This window comes from Panthera pardus, unplaced genomic scaffold, assembly GCF_024362965.1.
Source record: "Panthera pardus isolate Hobbes unplaced genomic scaffold, ASM2436296v1 HiC_scaffold_12, whole genome shotgun sequence".
Taxonomy (NCBI): Eukaryota; Metazoa; Chordata; class Mammalia; order Carnivora; family Felidae; genus Panthera; species Panthera pardus.
Window position 1 is genome coordinate 111,004,482 of NW_026526677.1, and position 17,977 is coordinate 111,022,458.

General features: G+C 39.0%; 1 protein-coding gene across 10 annotated transcripts in view; it reads right to left on the reverse strand.

Annotated features, from left to right (window-relative positions):
• GRIA4 (glutamate ionotropic receptor AMPA type subunit 4) overlaps positions 1–17,977 on the reverse strand; it is a 396,312-nt gene that overhangs the window by 43,748 nt on the left and 334,587 nt on the right. For 9 of the 10 annotated variants that reach the window (XR_008421331.1, XM_053900547.1, XM_053900548.1 and 6 more), the window contains exons 11-13: positions 12,759–12,965; positions 6,893–7,263; positions 4,626–4,824 (exon numbers count right to left, since the gene is read on the reverse strand). Coding sequence is in view for 9 of the 10 variants with exons in the window: in XM_053900547.1 (XP_053756522.1) it covers positions 4,626–4,824; positions 6,893–7,263; positions 12,759–12,965 (777 nt within the window). In the remaining variant the exon portion in view is untranslated. The remainder of the gene's footprint in view (positions 1–4,625; positions 4,825–6,892; positions 7,264–12,758; positions 12,966–17,977) is intronic. The other variant, XM_053900551.1, reaches the window with a different exon arrangement.

Here is a 17,977-nt window from a genome sequence, read left to right on the forward strand (position 1 = left end):
TATTATCCGATGGAGTGTGTTTACGTTATTAACGCTTAAACATATCTCAGTGGCACAGAGCTTGTGGGGGGTGTGTGTGGTTCAGGTAACATTGGGTTACTTGTGCCTATAGAAATCCACACATGAGGAAAGTGCATGCCGACACTAAATGAAATAGCAAATATTCTCTGTGGCTCCAGGACAGGGGCGGATCTGGACTCAGAACCCTCAACCTCGGGATCCACTAAGGAGGCCATGCTGCTTGGCCCCCTTCATCTGTCTTCAACAACAGACCTGTCTTCCAGACAACTAACTCTTCCATTTTATGAGTTCTGATCTCTGAAAATCCTAAACTGTCTGCATCACCGGACACAGAAGTCCTTAAGCATTCATTCTGATAATTTCAACTGAAAGAAATGTTGGCAAATGACATGTTTTAGGCGTATAATCGCCCTAAAAAATACGTCGACTTGTGAGTGTCACCGAAAAAGGTGCAGAGGTCCACATACATTTATACTTCATGGATACTACGTTGAAAACATAAGAAATAAAACCTGGGTATCGTTTTCATTGAAAAGTGTTCTAAAATTTTTTAAGAACATGAGAGTTTGGGTGGTTACTTGGCAATTTTCCAGTCAACGTCTGGCATCTTACTCGAAGGGATCAGAACCGCTAAACAAGACTAACACAGCAGAGTGGAAAAAGAGTATTTCCAGGGCTTGACAATGAGGAAGACAATTACAGAGTGCAATGAAATAGTACAACAAATGATTCCTTTTTAAAAGAATAAAGTATCTTTAGGCCACTGATATTTTTTAGAAGTCCATTTGTACAATATTCATGTGAGGAAAATTACTGCGGCATTTGTTTAAATACATTGAATTACATATACCTTAAGTGCAAAGGAAGGTAAATTAATTCCTTTAAAATCCAGAAGAAAGAGGAATCCATATGTAGTTGTGCCAAACTTAGCAGGCCTTATGTATAACAGAAATTGTAAAGGTACAGCAGCCCGGTGGGAAATTAGACAAATAATGAAAGCAACTCTTTTGGGGGAAAAAAAAATTACACTGTCACTCTGTGAATGTTTAGGAATTCTGATTCAGAGTGAAAGGCGCGTGGCATAGATAAGATCATGTTCACATGGTGAAGGGGGTGGCGGGGGGGGGGGGGACATTCAAGAAGGGAAAGACGGAAATAACATCCCTGTGCCTTATCTGTGACCACAAGAGGTGTCTGCTAAGGAGTGAGGGTAAGCAAACCTTTATACATTTGATGAGACAGGTTAAAAGGGAAATTTCTGCAGACCCAGCAAACTCATGAATGCAGTGATAATGGGATTTTAAGTCCCTAAAATCTTCAACTGTCACATCTTCTTAAAGATTAGGTTTGGGGAGTGACTAGGCTCAAGGTAAGAAGCAAAGATAATACAAAAGTCATTCTTTGAGCTTAGAAAAATAATCTCAGATTTATTTGTTTATTGTGAAACTCCATGAATAGGAGGCTTACTTGCTTAAAGCACTATTTTATTACTTGAAATCATTCTTGGAGTTTTAAAACTATGCTGTGCTTTTAATTTCTCAAAAATGAAGTATTCTGCCATTCCTGTTTTTTAAGAGAAAATATGTACACATGTCACGCATTATACTTCATATGTACATTGTTGTCAGGTGAATTATTTCCCGCTTCTAGTCGCTTACGCAGCATGGCTGATGTTCACAAGATTTGATAATCTTATAACCCCTGAGAGAGTAATCCACCCCATTTACGCATTCGTGGTTTCCCCGATGGCTGAAACAGCCACAGTGTAAAATCTGCGTTCAAATAAAAAAGCAGCATGTGCAAATCAGGTGTATAATAATGTCTCAGTACCTACAGAGAAGGCTGTCGGTAAGTGACAAATAGGAACTCTCTTTAAACGCCTCTATGTGTATGCTGAACTGGGAGCACAGAACACGAAACATACCAAGCTTCACAATGAGGCACGCCCAAGGCAACAGGTGAATTCAGATGTAATTTTCCCCCATGGCCTAATTCTTTCTCCAGTTGATTTTAACTGCAACATTTTTTGAAGCCCTGAGTACAGGTCACTGCCCGAGGCAGTTCAGTGGGGCTGAGAGATGTACCATTGCTGTGTTCCCGCGAGGAAACTTTTTCGACAAGGGCAAAAATACCCTTCACATTCTGTTTCCTCAACCCGTCAGACAAAATGGTTTATTTAAACCAGGTCATCATCCGTGGGAGAGGAGGGAGAGCACAGGGTAGGAAATGAATTCCATTTTTATCAGAGAACCCGAGTTTATGCATTCCTGAAAGTGTGCGGTCAGGGAATGGGCTTTCTTGTCCCATTAGGGTTCAGGCAACAAAAAATACCTACACTTCTAAGAAAATCTTTCCATTTTGAAACTGAAGTGGGGTGGGAAAGAAAGGAAACGGGGCACAGTGATTGCACAGCCTGTGTGAAAGGCTCTGTAAATCCAGCAAACAGCTTCCCTTAGTCCTGTATTTCTTATCAACATACTCTCTTATCTACCTCACCAGTTTTTAGAATTTGGGACACTTTAAAAAAATTCCATAAAGATTAAAAATAAACGTTTTCAGGGTGCTTGATGCTCGAGAGCTTTACAGGGAGTTATTTATGAAATTTTTTTTCAGGGAATCAACATGACCTTTCTTCCTTTATCACTCAAGGCAGGATGATGAACCTGCAAATATTTGCCTGATTTCCATGAAAATCAGTCACCTTTTTCCAGTAAAATGCAAGTGATAGCACAAACTTGTATTCTATTTTGATGCATACACGTAATGGTTTCTGGGCACAGTCACTGAATTTTACCTCCTTACTTTTGGACGGAAGCAGTTACAAACTTAGAGATTTCCGGCAAGGTACTGAAATTATGCTAAGATGTGTTAGAGCAGTATGTTTCTATCAGTAACTTTTAAAGACTGGGATGTACTCAGTAAATTTTAAAAATTTGCTTAGTTAAATGTATCCATAGAATACTGTTAATAAAATCTATTGCTATGACTATTATTTATAGTTTTAGAAAAATCTGCAAATACTTTCTCATTACCATAAATTTTTCATTATATCTATTGGCAATGCTCCAAATTGTTGATGAAGACACTGTTCACAGCCTGGTTTCTTTCTTTTTTTTTTTTTTTTTTTTTTCAATATATGAAATTTATTGTCAAATTGGTTTCCATACAACACCCAGTGCTCATCCCAACAGGTGCCCTCCTCAATGCCCATCACACACTTTCCTCTCTCCCCCACCCCCATCAACCCTCAGTTTGTTCTCAGTTTTTAAGAGTCTCTTATCCTTTGGCTCTCTCCCACTCTAACCTCTTTTTTTTTTTTTTTTTTGCCTGGTTTCTTTTTTAAACAATGCCCAGTGATGCGTCTGGCAGAATTTTTGTGTGGTTTGTTCTTAATTTAGTATTATGTAAACATCTGTAGTTTATAAGGATAACACAATCAGATCTTTGTACAAAAAGAGAAATCTCTTACTGAACTCCAAGCACATGAAACTTAAGGCCAGCTTAAGGATTAGGGCATTTTGTTGTTTTTAATTTTCAGGCTGAGTGGGAAAATGATAAACATATACATTTAAAATGACAATGCAAACTTTCATGTCCTATACACGTAAGCGTGAACTTCCTTTAAAGGGCGATCGTTATTTTTACACAAAACCTTAAAAAATAGGGAAATCTGTCTTGTCTTCTGAATTACTAAGTATCTGTCACTAACCAAATGAAATTACACATAAAATGTCCTCATTATTACTTTGGTAAATACTTGAGAAACTGTCACTCTGACTACCTTTTAATGATTTGGTTTTGAAATCACAAAATGAATCCTTATCTCTGACCAGACATTACCAAGTATGTATCTCTGGATTAAGTAGAAGCAGAGTAAAAGAGTTTCACCGATCAAAAATTCATCCTCCTAATGGAACAAACAACTGAAAGACAGAAACAAAAACCCCCAAATACCTGCCATCCTGAGGGAAAACAAAAGGGATCATAGCCATATGTAAATTTCTAGCAGTGTGAACAATTTTATCCACAAAGCAGAAAAGTCAGCACAAACAAAGCCCTACAAAGGTGTCCAGAATGTAACAGTTCTCTTACCATTATCTTGTGAGGAAGCAAACATATTGCTTTGAAATCCACTGTTACAGAATAGATTATAGACTATATATACCTCATAGAAGGGAGTATAACCTGCAGTTAAGGGTTTCAAATGTAGCACGTTAAATTTATTCTTACAAAAACAAACAAATCTTACGTTCATTTTTACGCTCTTAACCCCAAAACATACATAAATTCAATCTTCCCAGATGCAGTATCATCAAAGCATTACCAACACTGGAATCCTTTGGATAAGTTACATTATAAAGTTGTTTTAATTACCTTTTTGTTGTCACTTTTCCTTGAGTCTTTCTTGTCATGGAATAAATCAATTAGGTTTTGCAAATTAAAGTGATTGTAAAATCCAAGTAGCAGTATTGGCATTAAACGTAGCAGTTCCTACTGTGTGTGTAAAACCTACCATAGCTAGAGCCCATAAAACGATTGTTGGCAAAAATGGCCTGAGCTTCAAAATTACGAACATTTCACCGTTGGTTTTTCCCTTAACTTACTCTGAAGAATTCTTTTGTTGACCCTGAATCCAATGTTCCATAGGCAATTTCTGTTTGTTTGGCCAGGTCTTCCGCACTTTCTATGGGGGAGACCATTCGCTCTACCGTCAGGAAAGCAGCGAGGTTAGCGGTATAAGATGATATAATGATGAGCGTGAAGAACCACCAGACACCTCCAACAATCCGACCTGAGAGGGATCTGAACATGGAGAAGATAATGCACATTTTCCTTTCTCTAACCAACATAGAGAAATAAAAGAAATACCATCGATTCCCAATGTACGTTGAAAGCAACAACCGCAAATATTGTTTCGTTTTCTGTCTACTCAAGAATGATTCTAGCCTTCAGTACAATCTGATGCCCTTCATGGCCTAGTGAACTTAGAAATGCCACTGGCAAGATGGAAAACGTTTCCTTTTTACTGTTTAGTCAGCAGAAACATGGGACTTAATGCATTTCCTTCAGGTACAGAAAAGGAACACGCACTTAAATCCAGTGATACCCTCCTCCCTTTACATTTTAGCATCTCTGGAATTAGGATGCAGCCTACAGGCCAGGAAATTAAACACAGTCATGTGCTTTAATGGGCAGCATTATTTCTCTCTCCGTGGTACCTAAAATAGCAATACGTCTTAACACTGGGAGAGGTCTTAGATTTGACACAATCTGATCAATACCCTTATGACAGAACCTGTGATTACCTTCAGTCAGAGCCCAGCCAGGGTGGGTGGGGCATGTGCCAAAGTGGCACCTGCCATTGGCTGGGCCAGATGATGCCTCAGACTGGTCTCAGAGGGACTGCAGTCGAGAGGGCTGTTTTGTTAGTTTGAGATTTCCTTTCTGATAATTTCATTTGTGAGCGTTACTGATCTGAGTGGAGGATGGGCTATGTCCTAACGCATCTTCACTTTCCGGTGTAAAAATGTTCCCTCTGCCACTGCCAACATGAGACCTGAGCGTGTGACCTGTCAAGGGACAGCAGGACGGCATTAAAAACCGATGCCAACCTTCCAGAAAAAAAGTTCTCTCCTCATCCTTTCCTTGTTATCAGAGATGTGTGGGTGATGTGGATGCAGAGGAAAAGCGACGATGGAATGAATTAAAAATCCAGGTCATTTTCATAATTGATATCACTCAGTGGGACCATCAAACTATTTAAAATTCCTGGGACAAATTGTTTTTAAACAATTTTGCAAAGTAAGAAACAAATTTTCATATTTTCCATGACATTTCTAGCCTGAAAATTCTCCCTTTTTTATCAGTATTATATTAGTCGCACTTGTTGGTTTTAATTTGGCATTTGCTTCATCCTGGTTTTCAAAACCATGACTTGATTTACTTTGCTTTCTTTTCATTTCATTAATTCAGAGTTATTGACTCAGGTGCATATGTCAGTGGAATTTAAACACATTTATAGTTTTCCTGGGTCTTAAGGAACATCAAGTGACTTGTGGCTAAAATGTCTCCTTTTGAGAAAGCATACATTTCTTAAAAAAAAAATCTGTATATTTGCGATGATGATATAAGTCACTATTTAAATTCAATTCTTAGCTTCTCCGACTTTCTGCTGTTTTTTTTTTCCTACAGGAGAAATTTGGTATTTTTCTTGTAACGGGAGATTAGCTGCATTTTTGGCAAACATAACTGAAAATGTCTTAGTGGCATCCAAAGGAAGTGAGGCATGAATCCAGAGATATTGAAAAACATCTCTATTAAACTAACACAGCACATAGCTGAACTCTGCCCACGGCTTGTATTGTTAGATAGAACAATGTATACCTGCTACCCACTATCCTGACTCAGGTTTTCAGTAACTATGTGGCAGAAATCTCCTGTAAGGTGCATGGGATGTAAATCAAGTTCGAAATTAATTAAAAAAAAAAAAAGTGAACAGCCATAGTCACAAAGAAATTTAATTTTGAAAAGGAGACAAAATGGAAATGAATTCCTGTTCTTACAGTTGAGATTTTTGTCTCCATCTGTCAAACCAGTGAAGGAAATATTAATACCGCAGTGCTTTTTGAGGGTTCTCACGGGTAGCATGTTACTTTTCCATCGGGAAATTTCATCTTTACGAGGTTTCCACATTTGGTGCTAAGTTGGAGAAATTGGCCGTGAATATACTTAGATTAATTTGGGAACTGCAAGTTTTTTTGTATGTTTCAAGTAAAGCTCTGCTTCCAGGACAAGAACCTGGATAGAGATGTTCTGCACGACACGAAGGATTACTGGGGAATCGGTGAAGAACTGAGGTTTTCAGACTCACCTGGGTGAAATGTCACATCCTTGCTGCATGAAGGCACCCAGGGAAAACCAGAGACTGTTAAAGATGCCAAACTCATTGGGAGGCTGGTCGCTGGGTCCTTCCTTTCCATCCTCCGGCTCTTCTGTGTGCCACTCGTACGGACTGAACCTGCTAACTAGGAATAAGACCACGCTGACACCAATGTAGGCAAAGACTATGCACATCCAAATCTCATAGGCCAGCGGATCCAAGAAGGAAAACACTCCTGGTTTGGATTTCTGAGGCTTTTTGATCATGATAGATATGCCCAAACTCATGAAGGGCTTAGAGAAGTCAATGACCTCCTCTCGGACCAAAGTGATTGTCAGAGGGGCGATAGCAATCTCTGCTTTCTAAAAGAGAAAAGACACATGAAAACACATAGGTTAATGCATTTTGTGAAGCTTTAAGGATGTGGGCTGGGGCAGAGGGGGAGCCCTAATTGCCTCTCCTTATGGCTGAATTTCTGAATTTCTTGGCCAGAATTGCTATGTTGCAGCCTTTTCTGTTTCCTTTGGAATGGTGCCACGGACTCATTACTTGGCCATGCCTTAATATTATGAATTGCAAATTTCAAACAGTCCTTCTTTTTTTTATCCCTTTCCAGTTGTAACAAACCTATCATACTGTCTGTGTTTGTGGGACAGAAGAAACCCATTGTTGGATGACATTTTCCAATCCAGCGCGCACACAAAAATCTGGAAATTGGCATTTATTTCTTACTATGCCCATACGGTGATTTTTTTCTACTTCCAATTTCTAACACAGCTTTTGGAAAACAGTGGATTCAATTCTCAGATATTATGATCGTTAAGACACCAGCTCCCATTTTTGTTCTGAGCAATTTTTCTGAGCCCGTTTTCCCTATCTCTACAACGAGGACACTTTCCTGTTTGCCTCGCTGCATTACTGTGATTATCCATTACAAAAATGAATAAAATACTAGTGAGCACTTATTGAGGGATTATGTACCTGACATCGAACTAAATATTTAAAGGGCATCTCATTTAACATTCATGGTAATCCGGCTTATCACTGTTTTCTAGACGATGGAACTGAGACTCAGGTGAGTTCTACACGTCACGGCAGTTCTGGGATTGGAGCTTGTGTTTCCTTGTAAATCATGCCATCTCTCAAACTGATGAAATAAAGTGTCATGAGAAAACTGTAAGATGTTACATGATCTACACTGTGAAAACAAAGATTATTTGATTGTTTGTTTGGAAAGGAAAATATTTGGCATTAAAGTGGAATCTGGGACATTGCTCAAGCACTTGTGCTCTTACACAGAGGCTGCCTCACTCCCGTATACCCTCAGGTCGCTGGTTCACCCAACGGCCAGCAGCTTGATACAGGGGCATCTGGAGGGCTGCGGTGGGCACTGCACTCCAGTCATGATGCTGCCCGCTGGGCGAGTGAGGGTTCACCAGCAGTGCCTTCTAGAGGAACGAACTTAGCTTCCATCATAAACGCCCACACACACAGAAGTCAGATTCACTACTGGGAGGTGTTTATTTCTGCAATCTTATTACTTGTATAACTTTCATTATACAAGTGATATATAAACTAGCCATAGGAAAATTAGTATCTAAACACAGAATCCCCAAATTAAGGAAAGTTACCTCCACTCTTACCTACTCTTATTTTTTTCTTAACATATGCCCTGCTAGACATGGTTTGATGAAGAATACTTTTCTTATTTTACAATGGGGTAATATAAAACACTATGTTTTTTTAAAAAAATTTAATATTTTTTTTGAGAGAGAGAGAGAGACAGACAGACACAAAGAATCTGAAGCAGGCTCCAGGCTCTGAGCTGTCAGCACAGAGCCTGATGCGGGGCTCGAACTCACTAACCTTTAGATCATGACCTGAGCTGAAATCCGAACGTAACCAATGGAGCCACCCAGGTGCCCCATAAAACACTATTTTATAATTCTTTTACTCAGAAGGAAAGGATGAACGCTTTTCATTTTATCTTATATATTAAAACTTAGTTAATGACTGCTAGTATTTTATCATATGAAAATAACAAAATTTACTCAATCTACTTATTATTTTAAGAGTTGTTTGTACTGTTTCCAGGTTTACACGGCTTAAAACTTTGATGAATTATGTGAACATCTTTGAAGAAAAACCCTAGAAGTTACCTTAATTATTTAAGATGGATTTCGAGAAGTGGGGTTGCTGATCTAAATGGTACCCATCTTTGTAATGGTCATGATGTATTTTGTGCAACTTTTCTCCAGGAAGACCATGCAAATTTCTACTGTCACCAACATTGTGTGACAGCTTCTGCAGCTATGGATGGTGGACAGCCCATGTGTGTCTTTATTCTCATTTATCTTTGTCAATTTGCTCTATAGGAAATTAGATCTCTTTGTATTGAGTTTATTTTTGTAAAACAAATAGCTACATTGGCTTTTTAAATATCATAACCTGTTATAATCTGCCTGTATTTTCCATACGGTGAATTCATTTTTTACTGACTAATTTGTAAGCACTTTCAAATATATTCAAAATATTAACTTTTATTTTCCACATATGTTGCAAATATTCTCCCTACTCAGCATCTGTTTTCATTATATAACGTAGATCATGGTACTTCATTGCAATATATGTATTAAATTTTTTGTAGCCTATAAAAGTATCTTTTTTGTGTCTTTAGCCTTTGGTTTCATGCTTAGAGAAATTCTTGTCATATCAGGGGATCCCCGCGAGGCTCAGTCGGTTCAACATCTGACTCTTGATTTAAGCTCAGGTCATGATCTCCTGGTTTGTGAGTCCAAGCCCTGCGTTGAGAGTCTTGTTAGATCTCTCTCTCTCTCTCTCTTTCTCTCTGCCCCTCCCCTACTCAGACTTACTCTCTCTCTCTCAAAATAAACATTTTGAGTATAATTCTTCTCATATTGTATGAGCAGTCTCCATCATACGCGTTTTAGTCTTGCCCCCACAATTCCTCTAAGCTGTATTTGGTAGCATACATGATGACATCCTACAGAATTGTTAGTTTTCTAAGTGGCTGTTCTGCTGTTACAACAGGAATATGTGGCCACGACATCCTTACACCGATCTGAAACACCACTCGTATAACTCGTTCTGCATAACGTTCTTATGAAATGTTTTACTTATGCAAGTGACCCTGAATGAGTTAACTCTACAAAAGGAAAGCAACACGGAGAGAAACAAGGGGGCCTTCCTGCATGTGAAAGTAGATGTGAGGGAGGACAGACCCGGGATGTTCGATGAAGGTACTTGTGACGTCTGCAAGTTGTGTTCTGCAAGAGGATTGTGAACAGAGGAGACAGACCTGGGCTTTGTCTGCTAACCCTGGAGATGGTCCATAACCTTTCGGTGATTCCCGGAAGGAAGTAGGCAAAGGGTCTCCTGCAAGCGCTGCATGATACCTGGGTTTTCCAGGGTCTCTGGGGCAAGGCTCATGAACCGGCATGTCACCACACAGCACAGGTAATCCTGGTGCTGGCCGGCCATGGAACATGCCTGGAAGAACATTCCCGTGGATTCAACTCCATGCACATGAGTCTCGCAGGACCCAGCAGAAGGGCCACAGAGGACCACGGAATGGACTTGCTGGGCGCACAGGTGCCACAGGGGGAGAGTACCTGCCAGGAGTGGGGAGATCTGCACTTGGGGCCACCTCCTGGTGGTGCACTGAGGCTGCACGTGAGTGCTTCACAGGACACTTATTCCTGACAAGTCCATTACAAAGTGTGCAAAGAATATGACAACAACAACAACAACAGCAACAACGGGTTCAAGGTGAATCCTTTTGCTTGTCTAAGGAGCTTTGGTAGCTAGGACAGAATGGGTGTTTCACTCCAGGCCCCGGAACCTGGACATCTGTTGTACGTGTTTGCAGTAAGAAAGTAAAATAACTCAGAAGAAAGTGCAGACTTTACAGACACCTGGATGCATACTGACGCCACAGAAAGTGTACGAGACACATGGGAGAAGATTCCTTTCGGGAAAAGCTCAAGTGGCAGAGAAGAGAGAATTTAAACCCTGGAGGATTAACTGATGAGTGAACATAATGAGAACTGATAACCACTAGGTTATCTTCTCTTTCTCTTTGACACCTGCTTGACTTTGGGACTTTCCGTTACTGTGGTGTGTACCACAGATACAACTTTTCGTTAGCTATGCTACTCTCTAAATATCGCTCATTTTTGCTACTTGAACCATATGGTCAGAGCCCTTGCAAAGGGGTGAGCCTGGGTTGCCCAGTGGGTAGGGGCTCCGCGGAAGAGAGAAGTAACAAATGCTCTAGAAAGAAACCTAAGCTTGTTACGCCATCCATGACTAATTGGTGATCCAACTAGGATTTTTTGAGATGAAATACCCAATAGTGATCTCTGAAGGAAATGAATTCTTGTAGTTCTAACAACTTGAATAATGTTTATATTTAAAACCTACTTATTGTATCAAAAGTTAAAAATATTACCAACTGTCTAAAAAATTACCAAGGAACACCTGGTTTAGGGATCCTTTTTCTTTGGAGCTTGAAGCTCACTATCAAACCGCTGATGAGCCCTGTGGTAAAATACTTTTTGATTCTTTAAAACTGCCAATTTTTTCCACCTTCATTTAGGGCACCTCACTGGTCAATAGTTCTTATAAATGGATATAAAACTAACTGATTGCTCTTTAATGCCAAACAATTTCCTCTTCTGCTGAGGGGACAGCCACAGGCCCGGACTGGTTGCAGAAAGTTGGTCGCTGCATGGTGTGACGGGCAGGGTGCAGAATCGTGACTAGTGGATTGCAGTTCAGGCTTGGCAAAGGGGCCCCTCAACAGACTTCGGTTATGTCCTCAATCGTTCCATCATTATTCTTGTCTAGGGAAGGATGGCTCTCATGCAATTATCTCAAAGGCATCTTGTGAGGGTGAATCAGACAGGGTGTGCTCTGAAGGAGAAGTCTGTGAAATATGAATTGTCTTCTAGGAAATTTCTGAGTACACCTCAGGTGGATACGGCTTGCTGCGAGCTCTCGGGTTGGTTTCTGGACTTTGGTAGGATCACGCATCACCAGCACTTGGTAACCACTGGTTTCATTTCGATCCTTTGCAGGGACAGCTGAAGACACTGATCTTGTTCTGAGTAAGGCAGGAATGTCTACACAGAGTATGCCCTTGGCGATAAACTGTGTATACTTCGTATATGGTGAACTCACAGGGAAGGGCTCCCTCCACCTGTTTTCACATGAGGCCCGCTATGAAGTATGTTCTAGCTTTTTTTTGTTTTGCTACATCGAAAAAAATGATGCCACTGCATAAAGTTTAAATTTACTATGTTCAGCAGGACTGTGAATATTTTATAGATGCTAAAGTAATTTCATGATTGCTTCACCAAATTACATAAAAGATATTTACCAGTAAGCACAAGCAATGGGGATACAGAGAACTACTTAAAATAAGGTCTTAGTTTATGCTGTTGAAGGAAATCTTTCCCTTCAATTACCAAGTAACATAAATAAAAGATTTGTTGTGCGGTTCTTAAAACAACATAGCTATGATGGAACAACATCAGGCAAGAGAATAATCATCACAGGTACTGAAGTCACCACTTTTTTTTTTAAATAGGACATCATATTCTAAATTTTTTATCTTTCTAGATTTTGAAGTTATGAGGTATTAACTTCTCTCATTATTTGGGAATGGCACCATAACGAACTAGAGAAACGTCTGAACATCGTATATGCCTCTCTGAATGTTAACTGCAAATTTAAAAACAGTAATAGGTCTTTAGAAACAGATATGTGCCCGGGCGGGGAAAAAAAAAGTTTCAGGTTTATGTAAGTAAATTCTTCAGTAAGTTGATTTGCTTACCCCATAAACAAGTTCTCCTACCATCCCATTCCAGATTTTTGTGTCTGCGTCCCTCGCTCCATATTTTCCATCAGGGACAATGGCAATTTTATACTTGATACCAATATGTTTTGCAATTTCAGATGCCAAATCTACACAGTAGCCTTCATACTTGTCATTTCCTTCAAACATTTCGTGATTTTTCTTGTACATAACATATGGGGATTCCTATAATGAGAGAAGTAGAACTGTAAAGGGGGAAATAATAAAACATTCCAAAGTCTTAAACTTTTCAACCGCAGAATTTGACAAAACGATTGTATTTAGTATTAGCACACACACTGATTTTGTGTGGCGAGAAATCAGTAATAAAGGATGAATAGAGAAATATGCTTACAAGTATATTCGATGGCTTTATATTGGATACTGAAAGTGAAATCTTTAAAATAGTTTTCTACTGAGTGACTCTTAAATATCTAGCACTGTGACAGGAAAAATAAACATTAATAATTGTCGAGAGAGGCATAAACTGTCATCTTTGGCAATGGGATTAGTATTCTAGAATATCTCATGAAGTTAGAGACCATTTAGTAGTCAAAGTCACAGGTCTCCATATTCTGCATCTGGTTTAGGCCACATTCAACTGTGACCTCCTTTGGGAAAAGAGCTAGACGATTTTTCTTTGCTATCTAGCATTTTGCTGGATGCCTCTCTCAGAGCAGGTGCTAGCGAGTTCAATGAAGAAATGAATTAAGAGCTTAAAAAATTTATATACTTATTTGCAATAAATCACCTTTCCTAACATTGTCCAATAATTTTGCTTTCATTAGAGTTTAATTCGGGTCGTGTGGTCCATGAAATTTTATTCTGTTCTAAAATATGTCTCCGGTGAAAACTAATAACTCCCCACCCCCCAATATGACAATCACGCCCTTCAAGCCATATTCCCATTTAGTTTTTGAAGCAAGTAAGAAAACAGGATGAAGAATGACTGTGAAAATCCTTATAATATGAAAAAGTTTACTGGTGGCTAATAATAGTAGACAGTTTTCAATTCACACACACACACACACACACACACACACACACACACACCTAAACCAAATGATTTGAAGGCCATGAACTAGAGAGATAAATTAACAAACACCTGATTTTATAAATGAAGACTAAAGCCACCAAAAGACAGGTGTGGTGAACACAGCTGAGGTGTGCTGGTCACACCTCAGATTTTTTAGATTTTTTTAGCCATATGCAGACAAGAAGTGACTGCTTTTGGCCACAATGTCATGGAAATCATGGATTTATAACATTGTACTGTAACAGTCACGGAGTAGTTTTCACACAACTCTTTTCTTCTCCCTCAGCCAGCATGTTAACTAGCAAAGTTGCACTTGGCTCTTGTGACTCTGCGATAGATGGTATTTCACCTTGCATAACATGGCAAGTAGTTTCTATACTACTTCTGATTTTTAAGGACTTTGCAAACGTGGAAACTACTTTTGAAAATTTAATAAAAATGTAAATGACATGGTCCATAATTTTCTCTCAGAGATGCCCTAAGTAACTCTCCTGTGGGCAATTGTCTACGCTTGGTCCTTGAATACTACTGCCTTATGTTGACATAGTCAAGGCACCCAGAAATCTCTTGCCTCTTTGTAATTAATGAGTATTTTAACACTGGACTTGGGTGAAGAAAGTTTCTCTACCTATAAAATTAAGGCAACTAATTGTCTCTTCTTTAGATAGATGAAAACGGTTTGGTAACTTACAGAAAACATTCTCCTGTATAATTTAATTAAATTATAAATGTGGTTATGAAAATGGGTGAGTTGTTGCAGAGCAGTGTTAATTTCTAAGAGAGTTTATAAAATATTGGTAGCTACAAGGAGCTAATACTTTCCTTCTTGTTTTTTTTTTTTCTTGTGACAGCTAATTAAAACGTGGGAGAATATGTAGAGAAAATCAAGAATTACACATTTATAAAATACACCTGAAATTGCTTCATGGTTATCATTTATAACTTTTAGTATAACACACATAAGAGTTTTCAAAAGTTGTACCGCTATGGCTCCCATGTGGTACTAAGGTTGAAGTCCAATTCTAAAGTGTGTGCAATACTTGAACACTTAAGTATTTTAGCCTTCATATACATATACGACCGTATCAGTTCATGTGCACATGATTCTCTAGCTGGTAATCACATCTGTGTTGCTAAATTCCCTCTACATTATATAGTGAGCAAGTTGCTTTAGGAAAAGCTGTGTTTCTACTGTGTACTCAAACATTTATTAAGCACCCACTGCGTGCCAGGCAGTGGGAACGAGGAGGGCAAAAATAAATAAAATATTCCTCTTGTCCTCTTGTGATTAAGATTGTAATTCTTTGTAAAAAAGTGGTGGAGGACAATGATAAAATATAGTCGTGAATGGGGCGCCTGGGTGGCTCAGTCGGTTAAGCGTCTGACTTCAGCTCAGGTCATGATCTCAGTTTGTTAGTTCGAGCCCTGCACCGGGCTCTGTGCTGACAGCTCAGAGCCTGGAGCCTGCTTCGGATTCTGTGTTTCATTTTCTCTCTGCCCCTCCCCAACTTGTGCTCTGTCTCTCTCTGTCTCTCAAAAATCAATAAAAATGTAAAAAAAATATATAGTTGCGAAAAGTAATAGTAGCTCCGACTTATTTAGTACATGCGAAGAAATAATGCGAAGTTCTTTAACTGTACCTTTCATTTACTTTTCACATTGATATTTTGAGACAGGCACTTCCCACTTCTCAGGCAGAGAATTTGAGGCTCAGAGAGGGTAAGCAAATCATTCCATTTCACAGAAGTAGCAGAAGTGGGATCTGAATCTCTATTTTGAAGTATATGGAAATTGTTGAAGCTCTTACTGCATCTGTCAAGGTGTGTGCAGCTACTTGAGATTTGTGATTTAACTAGAGAGGGGACAGGTGTAAGTAAGGATGTGGATTTCTGTACTGTGAGTGAATGAAATACTTTATATGAAATTATAAGTACACAGTGTAGATAAAACCTCTCCTTATCTCCTCCTATTGTCTGGTACATATAAGGCACTCAATAAATCTGAAGATCTCCTAGTGGAATTGTGCTCCCTAAACAGGAGTATCAGGGCAAAGTAATTATATTAGAATTCCTGATTCAGGTCTTCAAAAGGAAAGTGACTATTAAGTGCTAGGCTATCTCTTCTGAAACACACACATGCAAATCTAAGTAAAAAAATACCTAGTTTTCTTTTCTTTTCTTTTTTCAGTTCCCTTTTTGGACAGAACGGGCCTGTCAGGGTCTTTGAGCTCCTGCCAAACGAACCAACAAAGACTGGAAGACCTTCAGCGTACTGAAGATGTTGACTAGAGATTTAGCGAGACTTTTTGCACAGGTAGGGGCATGCACAGGTACTGAGATTCAGGTGTGCGGTGCTCCAGTGTGAGAGAAACAAGATGATCACCCTCAGGAAGGTGGGAGAACAGGTGGAGAGAAAAGCGAGGCTTTTCTTGAACAAAAGATCTCCCGGTTGCTCAGCTCAACCCAGCTTCTTTGCGAGTGTCTCATTTTGCTTTTCTTTCATATTAAGTCCACATGAATAGCAGATCTTCAACACTCTCCCAACCTCGTCCTTTGCACCAACGCAATCTGACAATTTGCCCACATGTAGCCCTTCTACATTAATACAAGCCCTTGATTTAATGCAAGGTTTTGGGGGCTACTATGCCTGAAGAAAATACCAAATCTTCTCAATAGAAAAGAAAATAGAGTCCTGATTAGTCATTAAGGGGGATTTGTGGGGCGTCTTTGATATGCAGCCTTATGGAGTCCCGGGTATTGAACTGTGAATAAAAGCGGAAAGATCAGACAAGCAGAATATAACCACTTAGTTCTGCCTTAAGAGTATAACCTCCCATCTTTATTATCAACTACTGTGCTCTTTGGGGCAGTAATTCCTCAGAAGTTATTTTAAATGCATTACTTCTTAGTGATTATGAGTTTATGACTACAATTTCCATAATGGGTAGTGCTCTACATCTGCTCTGCTATTTCAGGAAAGAAATCAATCCCTGTCTGAAACTGCTACATCAGGGCTTGCTTATGAAAATGTTTGTGTAAATGAATTAAGATGATTTTCAATCGATAAAGTATTTTCCTACTGAGAAAAATTTTGGGGGTTATTTGTATTTAGTAGAAGTAAAACTGTTGAAAGAGATACTTTTTAGGACGTTTTTAAGATTTTCTAAACATCATGAATATAAACATTACAAGCACTGTTGAAAAGAGTTAAAACAATAAAATCAGTACTATCAACCAAAGTCAGTTGCTATGTGATATTTCCTTTTCCCTGAAGAATATTAATGGATGTAGATAATTGATCCCATGGGTAAAATTCTTAAAGGTGGGAATTAAAAGGTTATTATTCAATTCAGAAAAAAATGAATAAATTGGATGGCTGCACAATTTTAAGTTCATTCAAAATAAGGTATTTCAAAACCGAGTGCTAAGCCCTTCAGAGGCAGGCATATGTATGGGGAAATTAGTATTTAGTACAAGGGAGAGAATAAATACGTCTATGTTTTTGTGCATAGGTCTATGTACATGTGCATATATTATATAAAATATGTGTGTACTGTTATATGTGCACATGTATATAGACAGTGCGTATCTATAAAATCCTATAGAAAATACAAAACATTTAACAAAAGGTATAATAGAGTAACCTCTGGAAAGATCATGTGTGATAAGTAAAACTGCTTTCAAGTTTGTAACATAATTCTGATGCTTTAGTGAATAAATCTGGATGTATGTATGCACAATCTTCCCCAAGGTTTGTTACGTTCACAAGACGGTAAGAAATACCTTCTAAGCTGAGTCATGCATCATAAGCATTGTTTAGCTTCAGAAGTGAACATGCAGGGGGAAATGGGCTCGGCTGAAATACCGCTTTATCTCTCCTTTTCCGGAGAGTTCCGCAGCCCGAGTAGTGAGATCACAGACGGAACCACCATTCTTGCTTTTCTCTACGGCACTAATGCCTTTTCCTCAACCGCGCGTCCTCAAACCACATGGTGCAGACCTGGCTTTCTTGGGTTGTTGACAGGAATTGTTACTTACAATTCAGAAAGTTAGGAGGGCTCAGAGTCTCATATACAATTACAGACTTTATAAAATTTTTATAAGTTTTGGTCACTAAGGCTGACAGAAGACAGTGAGCATCTGAACTCAAAACTTCAGACCTT